Below are 27,167 nucleotides of genomic sequence, written 5' to 3'. Positions count from 1 at the left end.
AAAATATAACTTAAGAAATTCAAATTACATATTCAAATATGATTTCAAATCATGTCTAAACGGTTCTTAGTATTTTCCGTGAAGAGAACAAAGTTGCTCATGCCTTAGCAAAGGAAGCTCCCCGTTTATCTAACCCCAACAATGTTTATCGTGTCCTTAAACCTCCATGTTTTGTTAAGAAGCTACTAAACTATGATACCAATAGTTCTATTATCTCTAGGAAGGAACTTGATGATAAGTACTGTAATATGCTAGTTAGTTTTGGTAATCAAAGCGTCCTAAGTGATACTACTATGGCTCGTAAGGACCTAATTATGTAAGTAATACAATATGATCTTGGATTCTTGAAAAAAAAAAAAAAAAACTTGTACAATTATCATATGATATATTTTTATAATCAATCTATAATACGATCCAAATAAAAAAAAATTAAAGGAAAATTTTCACGATTTGCCTTTTTATTTTTTTTATTTTTTTAAAAAGAGTGAATGTACACAAAATATTTTAGTAATATAACTAGCTATAATGGAAGCCTTATTTTTGTTTTTAATCTCTAACTCGTATTTCCTATACAAAATTACATGTAGTTAACTTTAAATACATCTTATATGCAAAAAATTATAAGTGCAGAAACTAATTTGGTGCCTGATAACACACTCAAATCCAAAAAGACATTGAATTTGAGCTAAATAACAAAGACGTAATTTTAAACCATCAGTATATCACACACGATCAATTCTCTTTTAGTACAAATTACTTCAAACAAAATCCTCCAATCGAAATTTTAAATTGAATTGGTGCCACAATATTCATTCCTCTAATAATAATCTCTACACATTTTTTTAAATTAGCACAACTATAAAAATAATAAAAATAAAAAGGTGTTATTTAGACCTTCTTTTTTTTTCAAAAAAAGAATGAAAAAGAAAACTTATAAAGCCTTGGTCTTGTACAAACTTTGTGGAATCCCCATTGATGCACTGTACTTTGATGAGTTACAAATCTGCTTAGAGATGAATCTAAACATGGATTCCATTGAATCAATTGTAGCCCAAATCCAAGGGCTATCTAGTAATATATCAGACGTTAATCATCTTCACAACCTTCTTAAACAATCTGAAGAATTACTTCACTCCCAATCTCCTCCTTTGGTTTCTTCACTCCCTCAACTCCATCCTTCTATACATTCACTTGGCTATCTCTATATATTGTCAGTTCCTTTGACCTTCTCCATGTATTATTATTACTAGTATCTGTTTATTGATCCAATTTAGGGTTTATGTTATTCATGTGAGGTGAGAGAATTAAAAATATTGCTGTAATATTGATAAATTTAGTATACTTAGGATACATATATACACACATACACAAGTGCCTTGGTGGACAGAGTTACCTTGTACCTGTTGCTGGTGTCCATGTATCATTGTCAGTTATTCTTTATTATCCGTTTATCGATCTAATTTAGGGTTTTAGGATATTCATATGAGGTAAGAGAATTAAAACAAATTGCTGTAATAATGAGAGAGAAAGTATTCTAATGATATATTGTGAGTTCCTTTTCCTCTTTAAATTGACCTTGTCCATGTATTATTGTTATTTGTTCTTAATTATTATCTGTTTATTGATCCAATTTAGGGTTTATGTTATTCATGTGAGGTAAGGGAATAAAAATAATTAATGAAATAATGACGAAGTTAGTAATTTTGGATATAAAGATAAAAGCTAGGGTGTAATGTCGATTGCGGAATTCTCTTTTAATCAAAATTGCCTGTGTCAATGTTATTTATTATGTATTTCATCTGTTTATCGATCCAATTTATGGTTTATGATATTCATATAAGGTCAGATAATTAAAGAAAATTGCTGTAATAATGATAAAGTTTGTATTTCTATGATAACTCGATCCTTTTATACACTCATTTGGATACCTCTATATATTTTTGAGTTGGTTTACCTCTCAAAATTGCTTGCGTCGATGTATTATTGCTATTTATTCTTAATTAGTATATGCTTATTGATCCCATTTAGGGTTTATGATATTCATGTGAGGTGATAGAATTGGAAAAAATTGCTGCAATAATGAGAAAGTTAGCATATTTTTGGATATAAATATATAAGCTATATCTTGTGACTTCTTTTACCTCTCAAAATTGCTTGTGTCCATGTATGTTGTTATTTATTCTTAATTTTATCTGCTTATTGATCCAATTTAGGGTTTATCATATACATATGAGCTGAGAGAAATAAAAAAAGAAGCTTAATAATGAGAAAGTTAGTATTCTAATGATAAATTTAGTATATTTCGGGTATAAATTTACAAGTGTCCGTCTTGGCGGATAGAGTTACCTTGTAACTGTTGCTAGTGTCCATGTATCATTGTCATTTATTCTTTATTATCCGTTTATCAATCTAATTTAGGGTTTATGATATTCATATGAGGTAAGATAATTAAAACAAATTGCTGTAATAATGAGAAAGTTAGTATTCTAATGATAAATTTAGTGTATTTTTGGATATAAATATACAAGCTAGAGTGCGGAACTCAAAATTGCCTGCGTCCATGTATCATTGTTATTTATTCTTAATTATCTGCTTATCGATCCAATTTAGGGTTTATAGCATTCATGTGAGGTAAGATAACTTTAATAAATGCTGTAATAATGAAAAAGTAAGAATTGTTTTATGTGGATATAAATATACAAAGGTAGGGTGTAATGCGGATTGCGGAAACTCCCCTATCATTGTTATATGTTATTAATTATATTCTTATCGATCCAATTTAGGGTTTATGATATTCATCTGAGGTGAGGGAATTAAAAAACAAATCTGCAATAATGAGAAAGTTAGTATTTTCATGATAAAGTTACTATCTTTATGAGAAATTTAGTATTTTTTGATAAAGTTAGTGTATACAAGCTAGGGTGTAATGCGGATTGTGGAAAATCCCCCATCTCAAGGCTGAAATTTTACAAAAACAAAAAGGGATTTTTAATACAAGGAATCATCCATGCACTAACAAAGTGCAGTGATTTCCATATTCAGCACTCTTCCATATCTGTAATCGTCGAGAGAAAGTATGCATGTAAGGTGGAGTGTCATGGTTGATATAGTAGGCGTTTGGCCATAAAGTGACAAATTATTCCGGGAAAAAGTGAATAATTTTTTGGCCAAACGGGTCCATAGAATTTCCCTGCATGCGATTTTGTCACTAGTTATTAGACAATGTGTATATTATGCTCTCTTTTGCTACATTGTGCAGTCTTCTGGTGCCTCGATATTTATGATTGACCATGAGGAGAATAAGTAGCAATTATGACGACTAAGATGGATGCTTTATTAGGTTGAAAGTTACCTAGTCCATCATATTGTTAATTGGGAAAAAGGAAAAAAGGAAAGAATTGTTTAATGATTCGTGTGTCTTGTTTGAATCTCTCTCTGTATATAGAATCTCTCTCTGTATATAGATTACTGCAAATGCTTATTTGCTGTTGACTTTTATAGAATTAGTTGTGTCAAACTTCTGGATGTACTAAAAACTCGCTTCCTGCGCTAACTAACAGGAAGGCAATCTTGTCTGCCCCAGTTTCAAAGGAGGAAGCTAATGGACTACTCGTTTCCATTGCAAGATTTATCAGTTCATGTTCTGTGGAGCAAATACAATTGGCACCTGAAAAATGTTAGCCTTAACTTCAGAGAAGTTTTTTGAATATTCAGGTCTTGTCCAAGTTATATTATGACATGTCAATTTGTGGTTGCAGTCATATTCGTTTGTAGAAGGTTTAAGGATCTAGTTATGTTGCTGGAAGCACCAATTCGTGGTGTGGCTCCGATGCTGACAGCCGTTCGCAAACTACAACTCTCCTCTGAGCAATTGACAGCTTTGCATTCCGATTTTCTTCTTCTTTGTGTATTAGCAAAGTGCTATAAAACTGGTATGTCTATCCTTGAGGATGACATATCTGAGGTTGATCAGCCGAGGGACTTCTTTCTTTATTGTTACTACGGGTAAGTTTCCTCTGCATCTCTTCCCCGCTTCTCACCTCTTATTGTGTTCACCAACTCCTCTTTGATCCATGTGGCATGCTGCAATGCACCAAACTTATAAATCACAAGGAGTAATTTAGTATCCTCAAGTTAAATGCTTCCTAATGTACAATCTTTTGTGTTGTACGTCGACCACATATTATACTTATGCATCATAATATTTGGTACTTCACAGGGGGATGATTTGCATTGGACAAAAGCAATTTGGCAAAGCATTGGAACTTCTGCACAATGTATGTTTTAATGTTTATAATTCCGATGCTTTATGACTAAACCTTCTATCCTACCTTTTGTTGCTGTATATCTGTTACTGTCGGATTGATATTCCCAATTGCTAATTGGCTTTATGTAATCTACTGCTCTCAGTGTCTGATTTAGCTTCTATTTCTTGAAGGTTGTGACGGCACCTATGTCTACTTTAAATGCTATAGCAGTTGAAGCATACAAGAAGTACATTCTGGTTTCACTCATTCATCTTGGACAGGTTTATTTTCTCACCGTCTTCAACTTACGTTTACTGGTGAAAGTTGTTTATTGCTGTGCACATGGCTGATATGTAACAGTAACATACCTCTTGGAAGGCAGCATGCAAGGTTTATTTGATCTCTTTTCAATCAGTGTGTGGATGTATAATTGTATATATGCAAATACATTGCTTATTTTCTGGATGAGATATTATCCTTGAATCTTTTCTAGTTGTGAACCACACACAGAGTCAATTTTTGTTGAGAGCTCAAGGTCGGTTTATTTTGTTTGATATGTTCTAGGGACCATATAAGCCATGATATAGAAACTGTGTGGTAATTGAATTGGGCATGTAATTCCTATTTATTCTTGTTTATATGATTTTGCACCAAGAACAGTCACTCTAGAAAAATAATTGAGCTTTAATATTTGAAAGAACCCGAAAGATCCTTTGTGCTAGTTTATTTATAAAACTACTTTAACTTGTCAAAAAAAATATGAAGCAAATATCCCTTCATCATTAGATTAAAGGATCTTTTGTATTATTTTTTTTCGTTTGATAAGCTTAATAAGATTTATTGGTATCAAATTGCACAAAGCGCAGAAAATAAATTGGTAGTTACATAGTTGAGTTCTTGATGTGAAGAATAAAGTCTATCAAAGAACAAATGTTGTAAACAGTATTCAGTACACCAAAACGCTTGCTGATACAAACATTTGTAGTTTAGGCTGTGAATCTGCTTTGCCTTGAGGCACCATTGGTTTCTCTCATCACATAGTACCCAAAGGAAGGTGGCATGTAACATATCCCTAATACAGTGCTTTAAGGCAATACAACTCCCACAGATAGCCTGAAATAGCAATGTTTGTATTATCTGGTGTTCTGGTGTAGACTAAAGAATGTTAACGACATTGATTCTCTAATAGACTTTCTTTCTTCCTTGCATCAGCAAGTCAACTTTGTGATATTGTTCTTCTGCTGAGGAAAACTTGCTGAAATTTTGATATCAATACGTGTATCAAATCACTCAAGCTGACAAGTTTCTCTTTGCATTTTATCTAACCATATTTTCCTTGTTAAGATAATTTTGCTTGCTAACTTCAACTTTAAATGTTGTGACCTCTGCCCCTCACGCAAAAATAATTCATAGGCTCTTTCCATCATATCATCATGCCTGGTTTTAGTTATCCTGATTGAATTGTGCTTAACTTCTAATGGCAGTTCTCCACCAGTTTTCCCAAGTACACTTCTTCCGTGGCCCAAAGGAACTTGAAGAACTTCTCTCTGGTAATGTTTTACTGCGCAAACAGTCACTTTCTGCAGCCAAATATAAGACCTGTTAACTTATTCTTGACTTTCTGGAGCCAAATATAAGAACTGTTAACTTATTCTTTCTTTTTTTGATGATTTCTGAGATAATGCAAGATCAGCTGCGCACAAAGAATTGGCATTATAATAATTTATGCTAGAAATGTTGAACGGATTCCTGCAATAAATTACTTATTATAAGGGGGCTACTTGATGCATGTCAAACCATATAATTTAGACATTAATCTAGATCAGTACTAGTTACATAAAACTGCAGACATTCGTCTGCCAAAAGTTTTCGTTTTCTGCCTTCTTGGGGTAAGGTTTCATCCTAAGTTGTACGGACTCTTCACTTTCGATGCCGCACCCGTGTCGGATTCTCCAAAAATACAGTACTTTTGGAGAATCCGACACGCACCCCTTGATATTTTTGAAGAGTCCAAGCAACATAGGTTTCATCAGGCGCAAACACTAATTTATTTATTTATCCCCTCTTAGCAGCCTTACCTGGAGTTGGCAAATAGTTATGGCAATGGAAAAATCTCTGAGTTCGAAACATTTGTTCAAGCAAACACGGAGAAGTTTGAAAGTGTAAGTTTTCTGTCAAAAGTGGTACAGTGCTGTCTTCCAAGGATTAATATGAGAGCACGGTTGCAGGTTCACAGACTCTGCATTCGAGTCTATCACCACTAAAGGGTCTCAAGTTCAATCACCATTTCTTTCTTTGCAGGACAATAATTTTGGATTAGTGAAGCAAGTGGTTTCTTCTATGTATAAACGCAATATTCAACGGCTAACTCAAACATACCTTACTCTCTCCCTTCAAGATATTGCTAACACCGTCCAACTGAGTAACTCTAAAGAGGCAGAAATGCATGTGCTTCAAATGGTAGGTAGAGGTTCCCCTTCCTCTTTTACTATTGCACCTGGATTGTGCTTCATTATTGCATCTTGAAAACACGATGCTTCTCATTTGATTATAGATCGAAGATGGTGAGATATATGCAGCTATAAATCAGAAGGATGGTATGGTTAGATTCCTGGAGGATCCTGAGCAGTATAAAACATGTGAAATGATTGAACGCATTGATTCATCAATTAAGAGGTCAGACTTTCATTATTTGTGATTGGATTTGTTCCAAATAATATATTGCAGTGAAGGGACTTGTTAGGTGAACTTTTCTTAATAACCGCTCTTGTGCCCTTTTTCTTATCAAAAAAATTGCGGGACTGATACATACTTCACATTCTATGCAATGCCATTTTATTTCAGGCAAACTTCTTTTGTCTACTTATTAAAAAAACATCTTTTTTGTCTCTTAAAAACTTAATTTTCTTGGAATCCTGATTTTCATAATATTCATTCGTTAGTGCTATGTCAAGCATGCCTATGGTTTTGCTTTTAGCTAGTCATTCTTTCGCTTTCCAATCCGGCGTCTTTAGCAACTCTTTGGACTTAAACCTCCTATCTACATCTAAAGTCCTAATGGATTTTGAGAAAAAGTAAATTCCCCACTACTAATGATGCACGAATTTCAAATATGTTTGGAGTTCTATTCGACCCATAGGTATTTGCCTTAATCCCACCTGCATGGCAGGAAAGAGAAGGTGATGCTTGAATTTAGCACCTGTTGTGGTTTGCCTTACCCTACCCACATTATTTATAAGTACATGATTTCAATTTTGCTTTCGTTGTCCTTTTATAACTTGTTTCACTCAACCATAGGTTTCACACCAATCCTACCCACATAGGGAATAGGAGAAATAGTGGGTAGGAGGTCGGTGATGTTGGAAAGTACCGATCCCCTCACTTGCATCAGTAGTAGAGTGATTGTACAGAATTTTCAGTAGCTTTAGAATGAGTTTTTCTTTTCCCTACAAACAAATGAAGTGTTTGCTGATTATGTCTTTTTTTTTTTTTTTTTTTTTTTTTTTTTAAATTTAAGTATATGTAGATGCTGCAATAGTCTTTATTTTCTTTACATTGCAGAATAATGGCGGTGTCCAAAAAGCTGACTTCAATGGATGAGCTTATGTCTTGTGATCCTATGTATCTAGCGAAGGTAAAGAACTTGTAGATATTTTCTCCAAGACTGCCAGTAATTGCTTAGTTCTAAACCCTCTCATCGCCTGCCCCAAAGGAAAGAAATGTGACATCTATTATGCTCTGAGTGCTAACATGCAGTTTATTTTCTCGTGCAGGTTGGTAGAGAGAAACAAAGATTTGATTTTGATGATTTTGATAGTGTTCCTCAAAGATTCAACATTTGAGACAAGCATACTTGAGCTTTTTGAGTAAATATGACTAAAGATGCTAGATCTGTTCATTGAAAGCAAATTTTGTTCCATTTTGTCCACAAACGGGTTCGATAGACTTAGTTGCTCTATATTTTTCTAGAAAAAAAAAAAGAAGAAGACAGTTTTCAGTCTTCTAATGTTGGGTTAAGGCATAAATGATCATGATATTTTACACTGGTACATAAGGAATTGATTTAGCTGAAGGTTGATATGTATTTTCCTTGTGCAAATGCAGTGAGCTCCCTGGTTGCTACATTAAAACCGTTTCGTGCATGAAAGTAGAACCATTGATTACTGTTTAATGTTCTTTTGCCAACACGCTGCTCATAAATCATATGAAACAATTCATCTTTGAATTGGAGAATCCTGCACTGCAGCATTGAACTAATGTACAAGCAAAATCATTCGAAAGGACCTTGATTACAACTTAGGTCCTGGTAAATGAATCCTTTTACAACTTAGATCCTGGTAAATGAATCCTTTTTAATTCTTTTCTCAATATCTTCCCGGATGGGTTTTTGGGTATTGAGCTAACAAATGCCACACGCCTAATCTTCTTATATGGAGCAACCTGCAACAAAATTTATGGACAATCTGTCACCCAGTAGATATATCGAGCTGTGGACAAGCACGCCAATAATTTCTTAACTGGTTAAAGGATTGAAAACCATGTGCCTTTATCCCAAGATCAAAAAACTCCGTGTCTAATCAAACTAAACCAATAATTTCTTAACTGGTTCAAGGATTGAAAACCATGTGCCTTTATCCCAAGATTAAAAAACTCGAGTCTAATCAAACTAAACACATAAATTAGACTGTTGGGAGTAGATATTTTTATGACGGAGAACGAGAAAAAGGGGCAAGAGTAATAGCTTGAAGCAAATAGTCAAAGGAAGCACCTGTTTTGAAATAAAATCAATTACTTGTTCTTTGTCAAGAGCGCTTTGGGGACGTCTTACAACAAACGCCATGGGCAATTGACCAGCTTCTTCATCAGGATATCTGTCAAATTTGTTTATAAGATTCATCAACATTCATTTCTAGCAGTAAACAACATTCAAAGTATCATCTTTTCAAATAGTTGACCATTTTTATGTCTTAACTCTAGTTTGTCTATAAGATGTAGTGGATATAGCCTTAGAACTACGGATTCAATTGAACCCAGTACTTTTTACACAAGACATAGATATACATGTGAAAACAGCAAAACTAAAACAAATATTAGATTCTGAACCATAATTCTGAAGGTATACAAGAGAACAGAATCGCAAAATCTTACGGTATGACAGCAGCATCTACTATTTCTGGGTGAGACTGAAGAAGTTGTTCTAGTTCAGCAGGAGCAACCTGAAAATCAAGAATGAATAAGTAGGGTTTTTCTCAAGTATAAGATGCCTAAAAACTTAAAGGTTGCAAATGAAGATAGAGATAGAACCTGGTATCCTTTATATTTGATTAGCTCCTTCAGCCTGTCTACAACAAAAAGGTAACCATGGTGATCAATATAACAAAGATCACCAGTCCTCAACCACCCACCCGACACCAGAGTTTCAGAGGTTGCCTTTGAATCACCCACGTAACCTACACAAGATGTCACAACATTAGTTGATTATTTAGTAGAAAACTAAAGAAAAAATGACAAAATAAGTCTGTTATGTTTGGTATTACATGTAAAATAGTCGTTTAAATATGCAACTGAGCAGCTTTAGTCCCATATATATACTAACGTTGGGCACTTTTGGTCTCTGTTATATCTCAAACATACGACATTATCTCAGACGGACCGAACTAATCCCGATCTATTTTTCCCGATTTGTACCTTTAAACTTCAGCGTTTCAACAGAAACCGGGCTATTGAGGTTCGAAGGAGATGTTAATGTTTATTCACTCGCTAATTCATCATATTGAGGGTAAAAGGAAGCTCATGGTAGGTTCAACGGGCTTTAATAGGTTTTTTTCTAGAGGTGCAAACTAAGGAAAATGAATTAGAGAGAGATCCATCCCTATTATCTCTTCAGTTATTTAAACAGCTCGCGTGTTTCTCACGAGCTAATTCTATCAAAGATTACTATCACCTTGCATTTTAAATACAACAGAGACCAAAACTGCTGAGTTTTAGTAAATATGAAGGACCAAAACTACTCAGGTGCATATTTGGAAAACTATTTTAGGCTAACCTCATAAATAAGGGCCTCTTCCCGATTAATTGCAGCTGAGGTTTCTGCTAAATAGCGTTCAGTCCTTATAATTGAAGTTACCTTGCATAATGGTTGGACCTTTAAGCCAGAGCTCTCCTTGCTCACCAGGACACAGAGCAATCCCAGTGTCTGGATCTACAATTTTGGCTTCAGCATTTGCCAGTAGCCTTCCCACAGAACCCCGATGAAGCATTTCTTCAGTAGTCGCAGCTCGAAATGCTGTCCCGGTTGTCTCCGTTAGTCCATAACCCTCAAATTAAAAACTCAAGTTCAGTTACATGCTAGAAAAATCAATTCCTTAGCTTAGCCAGAAACTGGCCTACATCAATCAACTAAGTATCGAGTAGTCCGCCCCGGGCTTCAGTATAGCAGTTAAGGACACAGTTAGTGATCATGAAGTGTGGATTAGATGCACATCACAGGTTCGAGCTATGCTGCGGACATAAAAACTTGATGTTTAAGAGAAGAAGGATATGGGACAAGTTCATTGTCCACAAATTTTTGAAACGTGCATCACTGACTCCCACGAGTTTTTTGTCTATTAACAACGATATATCAACTACCCCTCAAAGCTACACTAGTTAAGGTTTACATATGAATCATCAGTGCTACACTATATGAATCTCTGTATCATTTGTGCCTCTTCATTGTCATTTCATTCAATACTAAATAATTCATCTTTGAAAACAAAGCAGAGTTGTTTGCTATTAGACGCAGACCACAAGTTCTAAGCTCTGCTGCGGACAAAAAAAACTTGATGTTTAAACGAAGAAGGGTAAAAGGATGAGTTCATATAATATAGAATCATGCGGCACTAGCTCCTGAACCGTGTGTCACTGTCTCATTTCTTGCTATTCCTTAGCTTAGCCAGCTCTCAGGAATTTAAGCCGCAAACAGCTTATAAGCTAAAAAAAACAAGTTGGGGTAGCCCAATTTTTTTTTTTTTTTTTGGCTTAGCTTTTAGCCAGAAATTTTTTTGAGGTTATTTTAAGACACTCAATCAAAAAAAGTTAAATATTAAGCCAATCCAAACGTCTACATCAATCAATTAAATATCAAGTAGTCCTTTGGTCTAGTGCTAATGACGCAGCTCGTGATTTGGATTAGACCCATTTCACGGAATCCTAACTGTCCAGGCTGATAAAAAGAACTCGTATTTAAGTGGAGAAGAATAAAGATAAGAGTTCATTATCCACCAAGTTTTGAGCCATGGATCTCTGGGTCTCAGAAAATTTCTCAACTGTTAAAAAAGTTATCGACTTCCCCTCAGTGCTCCCACTGGTTAAGGCTACATATGTGATATGAATCATCAGTGATACATTAATGAATCCTCTGTCATTCACTCATTTTTGCCTATTCATGTCATTTCAATTCAACACTAAGAACTTCATCTTTTGTACTCCTACATTGAAGTTCTCTAAGAATTTCACATATATAAGCTCAAGCCTGTGGTTTAGTAGTCAATGAAGTAGGTTAAGAACAATAAAGTCTCAAGTTCAAATCTCAAGCGGAGGCAAAAACAATAGGTCCATCTACCCAATCCTCAGTGTCCACCTATCCAAAATTAATCCTGAATTTACGTACTTGCAATAATATGACATTGGGACATCTGCAAATGTTGCACATCTTTCCCAAGACCGCCGCTAACTGCTTCCAATGAACTCAAATCATAGCCATGTGTAACACTTCCTTTAGCCATCGCCACCACCACCGGTGGAGCCACCACTAACTGAGTCACCCTAAAATCCTCAACCGCCTTCAACATTTTCTTCAAGTCAAACCTCTCCATCACCACTACTGTTTCCGTCAAAGCTACTGATTTCAAAACGTAGTGGAAACCAAACACATGAAATAACGGCACCGTGTACAACATCACCGCAGGCGACTTCCTCTCCCTTCTCTGAGCATGATAATTCGCAATACTCGCTACAAAATTCCGGTGATTCGCCTTCACTCCCTTTACCTGTTGGAAAATATGAATAATAAACACATGATTGGAGGCAAACACGTGGCTCCTCCCCTCTCAGATTGTTATGGATTGTACCCAAATAGTTTTAGTGGATATGATAAGCGCTATAAATTTATGCCAACTGCTTCCAAATGAGAAGAAATCATAGAAAGAAAAAAATTACTCTACAAAGTAACGTTTAATCTATTTTTACAGACAAAACATTTAATAACCAAACACACCTTTTTAATAAGAGACACAATATTAAAAATATACAGCCCAATATAAAATATTATGCCACGTGGAGCCAATATTATATCCACATTATATATTATCAACTTTGAGTCACCCTAAAAAATATTATTTTCCTCAAAAATAAATGGACTATTTCTACCGTTTTTATTGACTTTTAATACAAAAGACTTGATTATATTTTATTAGCCTTAATGGCATATTCTCAAAATGAAAAATTGTGCGTTGCAAAACGGTTTATAAATTAAATCTGGTCATTTGACCAATTGCTTTTATGATCTTTTATGCTCTTTATTATTCTTGAATCTTTGTACTGCAGAAAATTAGAAGCTCACTAAGTTAGCTATATACAGTGAAAAACATAGAAAAAATACTTCTTCTCATTTTGTATTGTTGGGTTTTCTGTGAAATATACAAAAACATATTTTTCCTTATAGATTATAGTGTGTTGGATTTTCTTCAACACGTAGTATTAAAAGAAATTGAAACCAAACACATAAAATCAATGGCACTGTATACAACATCATCTTTCCTTTCCAACAATCTTAAGGATATTTCACCTTTATTCTTACGGAAAATCGTTTTAGGTATGCTTCTACTAATATTTGAATGTTAAACGCACTGTATAATAGGTAAATGAACTTTGACCTCAAGATGATACATATAATCTCCTTTGTATTATAGAAATATTTATGATTGTATATTATTTGCTGGTGTGGATTTGTAGATTGTTAATGTGTATGTGCATTCTGCCCGAAAGATATTAATTACACTTTAATTCCTCTGTCTTCTAAGAGCTACTTTTGCATCTGGAATATTTTCTCATAACATTATGGAGAGGCAAATAATAAACAGTAGTGGTAGAATTTTCTAACCTATCAAAATTGTAATTTGCTTCGGTTGATAAAGCATCATAGCATGATCAATTGAGTGGTTCTAAATCAGACTTATCAGTATGTTAATTTGGCTTTTAACTGATTCTCAAAAATGATATTTTTTGCTTATACCACGTGATGTGCATGTATTTAAGCAATTTCCGTTAACTACTAAAAGAATTATTTTTGTTTGTAAAATGTGGATGGTTCAGCTATAGCTGTTCTTCTTGAAGTACAAAAGAAATTGGATTTTTTAGTTATTTAAATTTACGGCCCTGAGAAATTAGCATAATCTTAATTATGTCCAATGACAAACAAATATAGAAGACGATTAGGAGAAATGAAATCTTGCTAAGTAAGAATAAATTTAATAAAGCGGATGATATAATTGTTGTGATCATTTCTCACGTTGAATTTATGTTTTACACCTAAGACAAAACATTTAATTCTTCTTGAATCTCACACCCTTTCATTGAACTTTTTTTATTTTGAGTATGATTAAAATAATAATCTGATGAGCAATGAGTTTGCAATCATGATGTATTTGTGTGCGCTTGCAATATTTAATAATGTTATAAATGCTAGTATATGTATTTATTTTCTTTCACTTTGTGTGCCATATCAAGTGTACATATTCTATTTTTTTAAGAGATCACTTAGTAAGATGTATTCATTTTATTTTTTATAAAAATATACTTTCTTAAATATTAGTTGATGATGACATAATGTGGTTATTAGTTGAATTTAATATTTTGAGTGAAGCTATATTATTAGCTTGTTATTTATAAGATGAGTCTTATGAGAAATTGATAATACTTATTATGAGTTATTAAAAATATTATTCCTCTATCTTAAAAATTTTGAAAATGTGGGGGTCATGGTGTCTTACTAGAATTATTATGTCGAGAGAACTTTTCAAAAAGAGATAATATTTTATTTGATCTTGTTAATCAGAATGTTTTTGAAAATAAAGTTTGGAAAGAAGCAGTTGATGATGAGATCCTAATTTTGAAAAAAAAAAATTATTTGAAAGGTACCATGAACTATGGTGTCAAATGGATTTTCTGTTGTATTAGAGAGATACAATGATGATAACTGGATCTTTGATTCAGATGAGACAAAATTCACTAGAAACTACGTGTTCACCTTTTGTGGGGGGTGAATAACATCTAAATCAACCAAACAAAAAATAATTATTATATCATAATGAATATGAATCACTTATGAAGTGGTTAAGAAACTACTTAGGAGTAATAATAAATTCAATAACACGTCCTTTTAATAAAAGACACCTCCTTTCATTTAAATTTAAAATACTGACTAGTATTATTCTAAAATATAGTGCAAAATTGCAACACAAAGTGGTAATTAATTGCCGCTAACATTTCAATGCAATTTTCTAACCCCTGTAGTCCCCGATGAATACATAATCGCCGCTAAATCCGATTGATTCACTTCCACATATTCAAATTCCACTCCCTTATTCATCATCATCATTGATTCGAACTCCGGTGAATCAATCAGAACCGTTGGATACTTCAATTTCGGAACCTTCTGGAAGTTTCTCGAAGTAGCAAACGCAATTACAGGTTTCGTTAACTTAATTTGCCTCAAAAGCTCAGATTCTGTACCTAAAGGATTAGCAGGTGAGATAACAACACCAAGCAAGAGAAGCGAAAAGTAGAGAACTGGAACGTGAGTTGAATTCGGAGAGAGGATAAATGCCACGTCATTTTTGGAAAGACAGAGTTTGTTTTGAAGGGAACATGCTAAGGAGAGTACACGTTGTCGGAAATTAGAGAAAGTGATGACGTGGCCTGTGGATGAGTCGATAAAGGCAGTGGATTCGGGCCATGGGGACGTGTTTTGTTGGAGGGAAAGCGCGAAGTAAGCAACTGAAAGAGGTGAAGATTCTGGAGGAAGTTGGAGAGGTTGTCGGAGACTGTGGAATGTTTTTGTTTTTGAACAGAATCCGCTGTTTGGATCGATTAAGGATGATGAATTTGAGGTGTCCATGTGAGGAAAGTAGTAGTTGTGTTGTGGGTAGCTTCGGCGATTACACGGCAGAAATTCCAACTAAATCAGTGGTCGTTACAGTTTCGTGTCCAATATTTCAATTGCATGTTTGTGGGCGGTAAAATCATATATTGGTGTAATAGTATATTTGTGGTTCCTCATTTTTGCTAAATTTCAATTTTAGTCATTTTAATATCTAATCAATTATATTCCCTCCATTTTAAAATAAGTGGTGTTTTTACCTTTTCTTTTTGTTAAAAAATAAGTGGTGTTTCACATGATCAAGAAGACATTAATGATGATCTTCGAATTTTACACTTATTTAAATAAATGAAGTTTTATATAACCAAAAAACTATTAAAAATCTACATTTTTTTCAAGATATTTATTAAATATAAGTTACTGAAAAAATACCTTACTTTTTAAAATGAGTAGTTTTCTTTTTTTGAGCCGCTTTGGCAATGAAAGTATGTCAAAATAAGCTAAAAACATCACTTATTTTGAAAAAAAGGAAAAAAAAAATAAGTTGAAAAAAAAAAAAAAAGTGTAAATCAACTTTTTTTTTTTTTTTTTAATAGTTAGCAATTCAAAATAGTTAGAATTTTAAAATGGTATTTGCTTACGATTGCCTTTATTTTGAAATGGTGGTCTTTAATTTTTGCCCGTCAAATTGTTTTATTCAGGGGTCTTTAATTTTTGAAATTTTAGCCTTTAATTTTTGATCCCCCGAAGTTCCTGTTCAAACCCCGGTTCAGTAAAAAAAAAAAAAAAATTCGCAAGGCAATTTCATAGCAAAATTAGGCCTTAAGACATAAATAAATCTGCCTTAAAGGCAGAATTCTGAGTTGTTCTATGTTTTTCTTGAAAAAAAAGACAGTTTTCAGTCTTCTAATGTTGGGTTAAGGCATAAATGATCATGGTATTTTACATTGGTATATAAGCCATAAGGAATTGATTTAGCTGAAGGTGGATATTTACTACCCTTGCACAAATGCAGCGAACTCCGTAGTTGCTACATTAAAACCTTTTCTTGCATGAAAGTAGAACCATCGATTACTATTTAATGTTCTTTTGCCAACATGCTGCTCATAAATCATATGAAACAATTCATCTTTGAATTGGAGAATCCAGCACTGCAGCATTGAACTAATGTACAAGCAAAAACATTTGAAAGGACCTTGGATTACAACTTGGATCCTGGTAAATGATTCCTTTTTAATTCTTTTCTTAATATCTTCCCGGATGGGGTTTTGGGTATTGAGCTAACAAATGCCACACGCCTTATCTTCTTATATGGAGCAACCTGCAACAAAATTTATGGACAATTTATGTCACTCAGTAGATATAGCAAGCTGTGGACAAGCACACCCAAAAATTTCTTAATTAGTTTAACAATCTAAGACACTCTACTTTTATCCCATGCGTCTTTCATACATGAGATTTCAAAGCTAAAATGTTAGTTCTCTCTGTTTCAATATGAGTATCTTACATTCCTTTTTAGTCTGTTTAAAAAAGAACGTGTCTTGTTTAAGGTAATTCCGACATTCTAAATGGCTTGTTTAGGATCATGAGATTCAAACAACTCAATGCCATGTTAAACTAAAACACTTAAATTGAAACAGAGGAGTAGATATTTTTATGACGGAGAACGGGAAACGGGGGCAAGAGTAATAGCTTGAAGCAAATAGTCAAAGGAAGAACCTGTTTTGAAATAAAATCAATTACTTGTTCTTTGTCAAGAGCGCTTTGGGGACGTCTTACAACAAACGCCATGGGCAATTGACCAGCTTCTTCATCAGGATATCTGTCAAATTTGTTTATAAGATTCATCAACATTCATTTCTAGCAGTATATATTCAAAGCATCATCTTTTCAAATAGTAGACCATTTTTATGTCGTAACTCTAGTTTGTCTATAAGATGTAGTGGATGTCGCCTTAGAACTACGGATTCAACTGAACCCAGTACTTTTTACACGAGGCATAGATATACATATAAAAACAGCAAAACTTAAACAAATATTAGATTCTAAACCATAATTCTGAAGGTATACAAGAGAATAGAAACGCAAAATCTTACGGTATGACAGCAGCATCTACTATTTCTGGGTGAGACTGAAGAAGTTGTTCTAGTTCAACAGGAGCAACCTGAAAATCAAGAATGAATAAGTAGGGATTTTCCAATATAAGATGCATAAGAACATAAAGATTACAAAATGAAGCTAGAAATGGAACCTGGTATCCTTTATATTTAATTAGCTCCTTCAGCCTGTCTACAACAAAAAGGTAACCATGGTGATCAATATAACAAAGATCACCAGTCCTCAACCACCCACCCGACACTAGAGTTTCAGAGGTTGCCTTTGAATCACACACGTAACCTACACAAGATATCCCAACATTATTTGATTATTTAGCAGAAAACTAAAGAAAAAATGACAAAATGAGTCTGTCATGTTTGGTGTTACATGTAAAATAGTCGTTTAAATATGCAACTGAGCAGCTTTAGTCCTATATGTATATTAAAGTTGGGCACTTTTGTTCTCTGTTATATCTCAAACATACGACATTATCTCAGACGGAACGAACTAATCCCGATCTATTTTTCCCAATTTGTACCTTTAAACTTAACTTCAGCGTTTCAACAGAAACCGGGCTATTAAGGTTCGAAGGAGACGTTAATGTTTATTCATTCGCTAATTCATCATATTGAGGGTAGAAGGAAGCTCACAATAGGTTCAACGGGCTTGACTAGGATTTTTCTTGAGGTGCAAACTAAGGAAAATGAATTAGAGAGAGATCCATCCCTATTATCTCTTCAGTTATTTAAACAGCTCGCGTGTTTCTCACGAGCTAATTCTATCAAAGATCACTATCGCCTTGCATTTTAAATACAACAGATACCAAAACTGCTGAGTTTTAGTAAATATGAAGGACCAAAACTACTCAGGTGCATATTTGGAAAACTATTTTAGGCTAACCTCATAAATAAGGGCCTCTTCCCGATTACTTGCAGCTGAGGTTTCTGCTAAATAGCGTTCAGTTCTTATAATTGAAGTTACCTTGCATAATGGTTGGACCTTTAATCCAGAGCTCTCCTTGCTCACCAGGACGCAGAGCAATCCCGGTGTCTGGATCTACAATTTTTGCTTCAGCATTTGCCAGTAGCCTTCCCACTGAACCCCGATGAAGCATTTCTTCAGTAGTCGCAGCTCGAAATGCTGCCCCGGTTGTCTCAGTTAGTCCATAACCCTCATATTAAAAACTCAAGTTCAGTAACATGCTAGAAAAATCAATTCCTTAGCTTAGCCAGAAACTGGTCTACATCAATCAACTAAGTATCGAGTAGTCCACCCCGGGCTTCAGTATAGCAGTTAAGGACACAGTTAGTGATTGTGAAGTGTGGATTAGATGCACATCACGGGTTCGAGCTATGCTGCGGACATAAAAACTTGATGTTTAAGAGAAGAAGGGTATGGGACGAGTTCATTGTCCACAAATTTTCGAAACGTGCATCACTGACTCCCACGAGTTTTTTGTCTATTAACAACGATATATCAACTACCCCTCAAAGCTACACTAGTTAAGGTTTACATATGAATCATCAGTGCTACACTATATGAATCTCTGTATCATTTGTGCCTCTTCATTGTCATTTCATTCAATACTAAATAATTCATCTTTGAAAACAAAAGTAGAGTTGTTTGCTGTTAGACGCAGACCACAAGTTTGAGCTCTGCTGCGGACAAAAAAAACTTGATGTTTAAACGAAGAACGGTAAAAAGATGAGTTCATTAATATAGAACCATGCGGCACTAGCTCCTGAACCGTGTGTCACTGGCTCTCAAGAGTTTCTTGGCTATTCCTTAGCTTAGCCAGAAACTGGTATACATCAATCAATTAAATATCAAGTAGTCCACCTCAGGGCTTTGGTCTAGTGCTAATGACGCAGCTCGTGATTTGGATTAGACCCATTTCACGGAATCCTAACTGTCCGGGCTGATAAAAAGAACTCGTATTTAAGTGGAGAAGAATAAAGAAAAGAGTTCATTATCCACCAAGTTTTGATCCGTGGATCTCTGGGCCTCAGAAATTTCTCAACTGTTAAAAAAGTTATCGACTTCCCCTCAGTGCTCCCACTAGTTAAGGCTACATATGTGATATGAATCATCAGTGATACACTAATGAATCCTCCGTCATTCACTCATTTTTGCCTATTCATGTCATTTCAATTCAACACTAAGAACTTCACCTTTTGTACTCCTACATTGAAGTTCTCTAAGAATTTCACATATATAAGCTCAAGCGTCTGGTTTAGTGGTCAATGAAGTAGGTTAAGAACAATAAAGTCTCAAGTTCAAATCTCAAGCGGAGGCAAAAACAATAAGTCCATCTATCCAATCCTCAGTGGACATAGTTACTCGATAACTATGCTAACAGGGGCAGCAGGTACCTCATGAAATTAATCCAGTCACCCAAAAGGAATTTACTTACTTGAAATAATATGACATTGGGAAACTTGTCTGCAAATGCTTGCATTACATCTTTCCCAAGTGGCGCGCCGCCGCTGCCAACTGCTTCCAATGAACTCAAATCATAGCTATGTGTAACATTTCCTCTAGCCATCGCCACCACCACCGGTGGAGCCACCACTAACTGAGTCACCCTAAAATCCTCAACCGCCTTCAACATTTTCTTCAAATCAAATCTCTCCATCACCACTACAGTCTCCGTCAAAGCTACCGATTTCAAAACGTAGTGGAAACCAAACACATGAAACAATGGCACTGTATACAACATCACTGCTGGCGAATCCCTCACCGGTCTCTGAGCATGAAAACTCGCACTACTTGCTATAAAATTCCGGTGACTGGCCTTCACTCCCTTTACCTGTTGGAAAATACGAATAATAAACACAGTATTAGAGGCTTGAAACACGTACAAAACGCTTTTCTAAAAACGATATTTTGTCCCTCTCCTCTGCGAGATGCCGAGATTGCTATGGAATTGTACACAAATAGTGTCAGTGTATATGACAAGCCTATGAATTTCTGTAGAAATTCTACTGGAAAGTTACGTTGAATTTATTTTTATAGACAAAACATTTAATAATCAACACACCCTTTCATTGAACTTTTAAATTTAAAATATTACTTCATTTGTTCCAATTTAACTGTCTTATCCTTTTTGGTCTGTCCCTTAAATTGTCTTTTTATTCGTTTAGTAAGTTTATAATTCAAGCATCTTACATGACAAGTTTATAATTCAAGCATCTTACATGACAAGTTTATAACCACAAGATTCCAAGGACATTTCAGTACATTATCTACATTTTTAATTTATAACTTAAACTTCGTGTACAGTCAAACTAAGCCACTTAAATTAGGCCGGAGGAACTAATAACCAACACACCCTTTTAATAAATGACACCTCCTTTCATTTAAATTTAAAATATTACTAGTATATTTAAACAATGTAATTTTCTAACATTACCTCCCCTGTAGTCCCCGACGAATACATAATCGCCGCTAAATCCGATTGATTCACTTCCACGTGTTCAAATTTCACTCCCTTATTCATCATCATCATTGATTCGAACTCCGGCGAATCAATCAGAACCGTTGGATATTTCAATTTCGGAACCTTCTGGAAGTTTCTCGAAGTAGCAAACGCAATTACAGGTTTCGTTAACTTAATTTGCCTTAAAAGCTCAGATTCTGTACTTAAAGGATTAGCAGGTGAGATAACAACACCAAGCAAGAGAAGCGAAAAGTAGAGAACTGGAACGTGAGTTGAATTAGGAGAGAGGATAAATGCCACGTCATTTTTGGAAAGACGGATTTTGTTTTGAAGCGAACAGGCTAAGGAAAGTACACGTTGTCGGAAATCAGAGAAAGTGATCACGTGTCCTGTGGATGAGTCGATAAAGGCAGTGGATTCGGGCCATGGGGACGTGTTTTGTTGTAGGGAAAGTACGAAGTAAGCAACTGAAAGAGGTGAAGATTCTAGAGGAAGTTGGAAAGGTTGTCGGAGACTGTGGAATGTTTTTGTTTTTGAACAGAATCCGCTGTTTGTGTCGATTGATGACGATGAATTTGAGCTGTCCATTAGTTGTGTTGTGGCAGCTACGGTTACTACACGGCGGAGATACCTTTGAGTCTGAGATTCCAACTAAATTTGTGGTCGTTACAGTTCGGTGTGTCCGCTATTTCATTTTCGCTTAATGCATACGCAGCTCCTAAACTTGCTTTATTTTTTTTTATTTTTTTGGCACGTTGTTGCTATTTAAGTCTTGAACTCATCCTTAAGTGGATCTATTAAATCCCCTAAATCTAATTTTTATTAAAAATAAAAATTAAATTAGAAAAATAAAAATGGAGTAATATTTTAGACATGTGATAACATATTCTTTAGGTGATGGATGTATTGATTTACTTTTTTTTTTACCCTTGCACAAATGCAGCAGTTTTAATTAAGAGTTATTCTTTTTTCCTCTCTCAATTGCTGTTAATGTTAGCTAAAGGTGGCATAATTAAATTAGAATATATATTAGTATGTTATTTACATTAAAGGTGGAATACTATTTAAATCGGATTGTATTTGATAGACACACTTGAGGACAAGTTCAGGGGTTCAATAAAAACAACGTTTAGTTGAGGTGTCAAAATAAAATAAAAATGGACAAGTTTAGGGAGCCGCATATGCATTAAGCCTTTCAATTACTTGTGGGAGGTAATAATCATATATTGGTTTAATAGTATATTGGACAAAAGTGCAAATATGCCCCTCAACTCTGTGATTTAGTGCAGATATACTTCTTGTTACCTGTTATAAAATGATGCATATACCCCTACCGTTACACAAATGGTGCAAATATACCCTTTTCGCTGACGGATTATTTTTTAAGGAAAAAAATCATTTAGCTTAATTTTTAATGAAAAAATTGTCACGTGGATTTTAAAAAAAGTTTACCCATTTTTTTGAGTATATATATTTTTCTAAAGCCACATGATAATTTTTTTTTTATTAAAAATATTAAATTAGAAAAATAAAATCAGATGATGTATCGGGTCTGATTCGCTTAAAAAATATCCTCGTGACTTTAAAAAATAAGTCTTCTCATTTTTTTAAACTAACTAGATCCGTACCCACTAGGAAAAAGAATTAGCATGTGACTTTAAAAATGGGTAGACTTTTTGTTAAAGTGACGTAACATTTTTTTAATTAAAAAATAAGCTAAATGATTTTTTCAAAAAAAGATATATTTGCACCATTTTATAACAGTAGGGGTATATATACACAACTTTTTTAACGAGGAGTATATCTGCTCTAAATTGCAAAGTTGAGGGGTATATTTGCACATTTTCCTCAATTTTGCTAAATTTCAATTTTAGCCATTTTATTATCTAATTAAGTATACTCCCCCATTTTAAAATAAGTAGTGTTTTTACCTTTCTATTTTGTTAAAAAATAAGTGGTGTTTCACATTATCAAGAAGACATTAATAATGTTTTTCAAATTTTACATTTATTTAAATAAATGAAGTTTTATATAACCAAAAAACTGCTAAAAAGCTACATCTTATTATTCATATCTGTGACTTTAAAAAGAATCCTGAATTCGTTCTCTTGTTAGTTGTTATTAGTACTAGTAGTTAGGAGAACATAAACTGGAATTTTACATAACGTTCCATGTAGGAATTGTTTATACAAAAATGCGATTGAGACCTTTTTTACCAATAAGGAAATATTTGGTTTATTCTCCTCTCTGACGCGACCTTTTGCAAATTAAATTGTCCAATAGCTCTCTAATGCTTATATTCTAAATTATTTGCAACAGTCCAACAGAAAAGAAAACAATACCTTCAATATTTAAGAGATCTAGAATTAAACACATATGAATGGCTGTTCCACATTCCCATTAGATTACTTCTAAAAGTCGCGGTGCCACATAAATTCGAAGAGCGGTCAGTTTATCCGTCACTTAGATCGAAGCATGGTCAGTTGAATATTCTAATTGAAAAATTATATTGTGTATATAGAACAATCACTTTCTTAACAAAAAGCTGGTACAAGGAGGAGGACTACACCCAACCTCTCTATTTACAATTTGATGGAAGCAAAAACTAGCTGGAATATTTAAGATTCCAAATATTACTCGCTCCGTCCCATATTATTTGGCCACATTATTAAAAATAGGGAAACTTACATAAATAGCTACCTTTTAACAGCTTCTAACAATTTATAGCTACTTTTCTATATTTACAAATCGTAGCTAGTTTTTGTTATATTTCTGTTGTATTTCGCGTTTTTGAAATACAGGGAAATATACAGAAATACAAAGTTAAAATAAAATTTGAGTTCGCATTTTTGAAATACAATTTGAAATATAAAATGCGGCAGAGTCAAAATAGGCTGTATATATGGAACAGATTCTCTTCTTTCATTTTAAATGGTAAATCAAATTAAATCAACCATGTATCACGCATAAATTAAAAAATAAGTTGTTGAAGTTCCATAATAACGCACGTTTCTCTCTCCAAATTACTCCATTCCAAACTTTTAAATACTTCCAAATACGAAAAATATACACCGGAATACAATAAAATATGGTTGATTGTTTAAGAAATATAAAATTGTAGTATGCATATATACAATGGAATACAATGAAATATATCGAAAAATTGTTTCATAAATTAGAAATACATTGAAATACAACGAAATATCTTAAATATCTTGAAGCATTTTATCAAACACTTGGTGAGCATGAAGCTCCACAACTCTCACTCGGAGGTGGATATGCGTTTAACCAGCCGGTGAACCACCGCCACCGGAGAAGAAGTGGCGAGTGTCGAAAAAGTAAAGAACAAACCAAAACGTCACTCCTTTTCTTGAGATTTATAAATCGAGAAAACTTAAAAGTTTCAAAGGAATCGATTTATAGCAACATCAACGGTGAAGAGTTGCCTCCATAACTAAATCGAGAAAGGGTACGAGCTCTCTAGTGTTATTCTTCGGAAATTCGACGAGGATTGCGGAGATTATGTGCTCTATGCCATCAAAATCGAAGTTTACGTTACTAGTTCTTGTCATTCGACACTTCCATTTGTCACAATCTTGAACAATTTTCTGATGAAGTAACTTGACATATTTGAAGAATCGAGGCAAGGGAAATAGATCGACGGATGCGGGGGCGGAGAGGGAACGGAGAGAGAGAGAGAAAGAGAAGGGTGAGGGAGAAATAAATTTGAGAGGTGAGAGAAAACTAATTTAAAGAGAAACTTGTGAAATACAGGACACTAGTTATGATGTGTAATTTAAGAAAATATTTTAGCTATGAACAATAAATAAAATCAAAGGTAGTTATTATTCATAAATAGGTCTTAGAAGTAGTTATGACAAGTAAATTTTCCTTAAAAATATATGTCTCAAATTACTTGTTCATTTATAAAATCAAGATAAAATTAATTAAATTTTTTCCATCTTACCCTTAGTATTAAATGTTCTTGAAAATAGTCAATATTGATTAGAATGTATTTATTGGAGAGAGATAGGTAAGTAGTAAAATACATCTTTTATTTATGATTTTTTTAAAAACGTGCAAAAAAAAAAAAAGTGGCCAAATAATATAGGACGGAAGGAGTATAACATTATTGTGAACATGGATAGCCCAGATAATGCTTATGGACCAGTTATCTTGACAGAGGAAGGCCAAGCTGTTGGGCCTGGCAAGGCTAAGCCATGAAGAGCCCAAATAATTAAACAGCCCAACAATAGATTTGCTTGAAATTCAGGTTGAGTGGGGAGGAAGAAATTGCACAGTTTGTCCTTTAAGTGGGCTGGTCTTTAATTTTCTCTCTTCAAAATCGTACGTATGCCTATTGAGGCATAAGCTCTAAGAGCGCGGGACATAACTTGTGGAATATTATAATTGCAAATAAATTTAATTTATGCAGCACGAAAAACTTATTTGTTATAAGGATTAAAAATTAAAGAGCAGCAGAAAATAGGGCCAAAAGTGCAAATGACCCGTAGGGAAGCACGTGACAAAGGGATAACTGATGTTTACCTGCTATCCTTTTGTTATATTCCCATGTTATCTTTCTTCTGCTTTGGTTTAATCCTTTAAGCGTACGTTGTAATTAATAGTTAGTTTGAGCTTTCAATCAAAGGAGTTAGCTCCCTATTTTTAATTTAGCATTTTAAGTGTTTATTACAAACCATTTTCTATTATTAACTATAGAAATCTTTTAATGTAATGTGATCCTTGATAAAGTTTGAGATTTCGCCACTATTTCAACACTCATGCGAAATACATTGAATTAGTTGTCTTTAATATTAAACTCGAGTGTGTATGAACCATGATTCTTTAAATGTTACGTAAAGTTAATGTTCCTTTTAATTTCAACCTAAGTTTAGTTAATTATTTTTAAAAGCGAATTATATCACACAATCATGAAGCATGTAGGTGCATTTTTCTTTTCTAGATTCCTTGCTTAATAATTTCTGTCCTGCCTTATTTCTTTCCCTTTTCTTTCTCTTCCCATAGTACAGTTTTCAGCTTTAGTTTCATTACTATGACCTTCTGCCAATGAAGTTTAAAGATAGAAATAATTCCTACGTACCGTCCTCAATTCATTATCAATGGTTGTAAAGCAAAAACCAAAAACCATAATATAATAGTACGTCTAAAATTCTTTCTTTTTGCACTTTTCCAACAGGCCAACTTTGTGGAAAAGTAAAAACAAGGGATTAGAGAGAGACTAGCAATAAAAACAAGAACTCGAAAGTAATAACTGATTTTTTTTTTTTTTTTTAACCAAAGCCTTATGAGCATCAACGAAAATAACAAATAGCTAGTGAAGGAAAACATTTGAATGAAAGCTTCATTAGCACGAAAAAGAGAACTACACTAACATAAGGTGGTGATGGAACGAATAAGATGACTGCGTTCTTAATTAGAAGTTTCAAGTTCGAGCTCTTATTACAAAATCCTGGTAGGAGCGCGTTCCCCTGTAATGAATCTTACGTGAAACAAATCCTGATAAATCGGAACCTCATACAGATAACTGACACAAGATAACGAAAAACAGAGTCGATTTCAGGATTTGAACTTTTAAGGTTCGAATTTAAAATCGTGCCACAATCCATTTGATTTACTGCTTCGAAGTCAATTATTTATACTTATTAACCAACGTCTAACTTATAATATACAGAGTTCAAGCCAATTAGGAAGCTTTATCCCCGTCTGAATACAACCAATTAGGAATCTGAAATCACAATGGCAGGTGGCATATTAATTTTTGAGATTGGAGATCCTGTGATCTTTGTGATGTCAAAGATCCTCCAATCAGAAACCTATATTTTCTTGGGCCCCAAATGTAGTCAGACCAAACACGAGGCCCAATGTCACAGAGCCCTTTAAACCCACAACAAACATCAGAGTAATACCCAACACCACGACCACATGGGAGAGCGTTCCAGTCAATCGTCTAGTCCTACATGCAGCGATCTTTCTCCTCCAATCAAATCCAACAACTTTTGCAGAATAAATTCTCTATCTTTTTTTTTTTTTTTTAAAGTATAAAAATCAAAGTCTTCTCTTGGTATGAACTTTCATAGCTTTGATTTTCAAAAGACGCATATGTGAAATGTTATTTACATGAATTTTAAATTAAATGGGGTAACGACCCATCTAGAAGATGCCTTAAATTTCTCAGTTTTATTTTACTTTTCCCCTTACTAAAAACAATTTTTTTTTACTT

At 34.1% G+C, this 27,167-nt stretch overlaps 1 protein-coding gene and 1 pseudogene across 2 annotated transcripts; one reads left to right on the top strand and one right to left on the bottom strand.

Moving 5' to 3' along the window:
- Positions 1-902: 902 nt before the first annotated feature.
- On the top strand, positions 903-16,335 carry LOC132035980 (COP9 signalosome complex subunit 3-like). 2 transcript variants are annotated; one of them, XR_009409496.1, is made up of 12 exons: positions 903-1,210; positions 3,561-3,676; positions 3,759-4,005; positions 4,220-4,277; positions 4,439-4,528; positions 5,732-5,797; positions 6,320-6,409; positions 6,549-6,707; positions 6,802-6,923; positions 7,809-7,881; positions 8,021-8,196; positions 16,251-16,335. XR_009409496.1 is itself a non-coding variant. In XM_059426176.1 (11 exons), the coding sequence occupies exons 1-11, from the start codon at positions 918-920 to the stop codon at positions 8,087-8,089; spliced, it is 1,383 nt and encodes a 460-aa protein (XP_059282159.1). In that variant the 5' UTR covers positions 903-917; the 3' UTR covers positions 8,090-8,331. The 2 variants fall into 2 exon arrangements, 1 of the variants encoding a protein (XP_059282159.1); XM_059426176.1 differs by lacking the exon at positions 16,251-16,335 and having other exon boundaries at positions 8,021-8,331.
- Positions 8,381-21,621, bottom strand: LOC132035979 (4-coumarate--CoA ligase-like 9; annotated as a pseudogene).
- Positions 21,622-27,167: the final 5,546 nt, after the last annotated feature.

This window comes from Lycium ferocissimum, chromosome 11 (assembly GCF_029784015.1).
Source record: "Lycium ferocissimum isolate CSIRO_LF1 chromosome 11, AGI_CSIRO_Lferr_CH_V1, whole genome shotgun sequence".
Lineage (NCBI taxonomy): Eukaryota > Viridiplantae > Streptophyta > Magnoliopsida > Solanales > Solanaceae > Lycium > Lycium ferocissimum.
This window is presented reverse-complemented; position numbering and strand designations above follow the sequence as displayed.

Bases quoted from the DNA above. Each gene is read 5' to 3' on its own strand.
- LOC132035980 (XM_059426176.1), top strand. From the start codon at position 918: ATGAAAAAGAAAACTTATAAAGCCTTGGTCTTGTACAAACTTTGTGGA. The intron at 4,278-4,438 runs GTATGTTTTAAT...TATTTCTTGAAG, and splicing joins CATTGGAACTTCTGCACAAT to GTTGTGACGGCACCTATGTC. The intron at 6,708-6,801 runs GTAGGTAGAGGT...ATTTGATTATAG, and splicing joins AAATGCATGTGCTTCAAATG to ATCGAAGATGGTGAGATATA.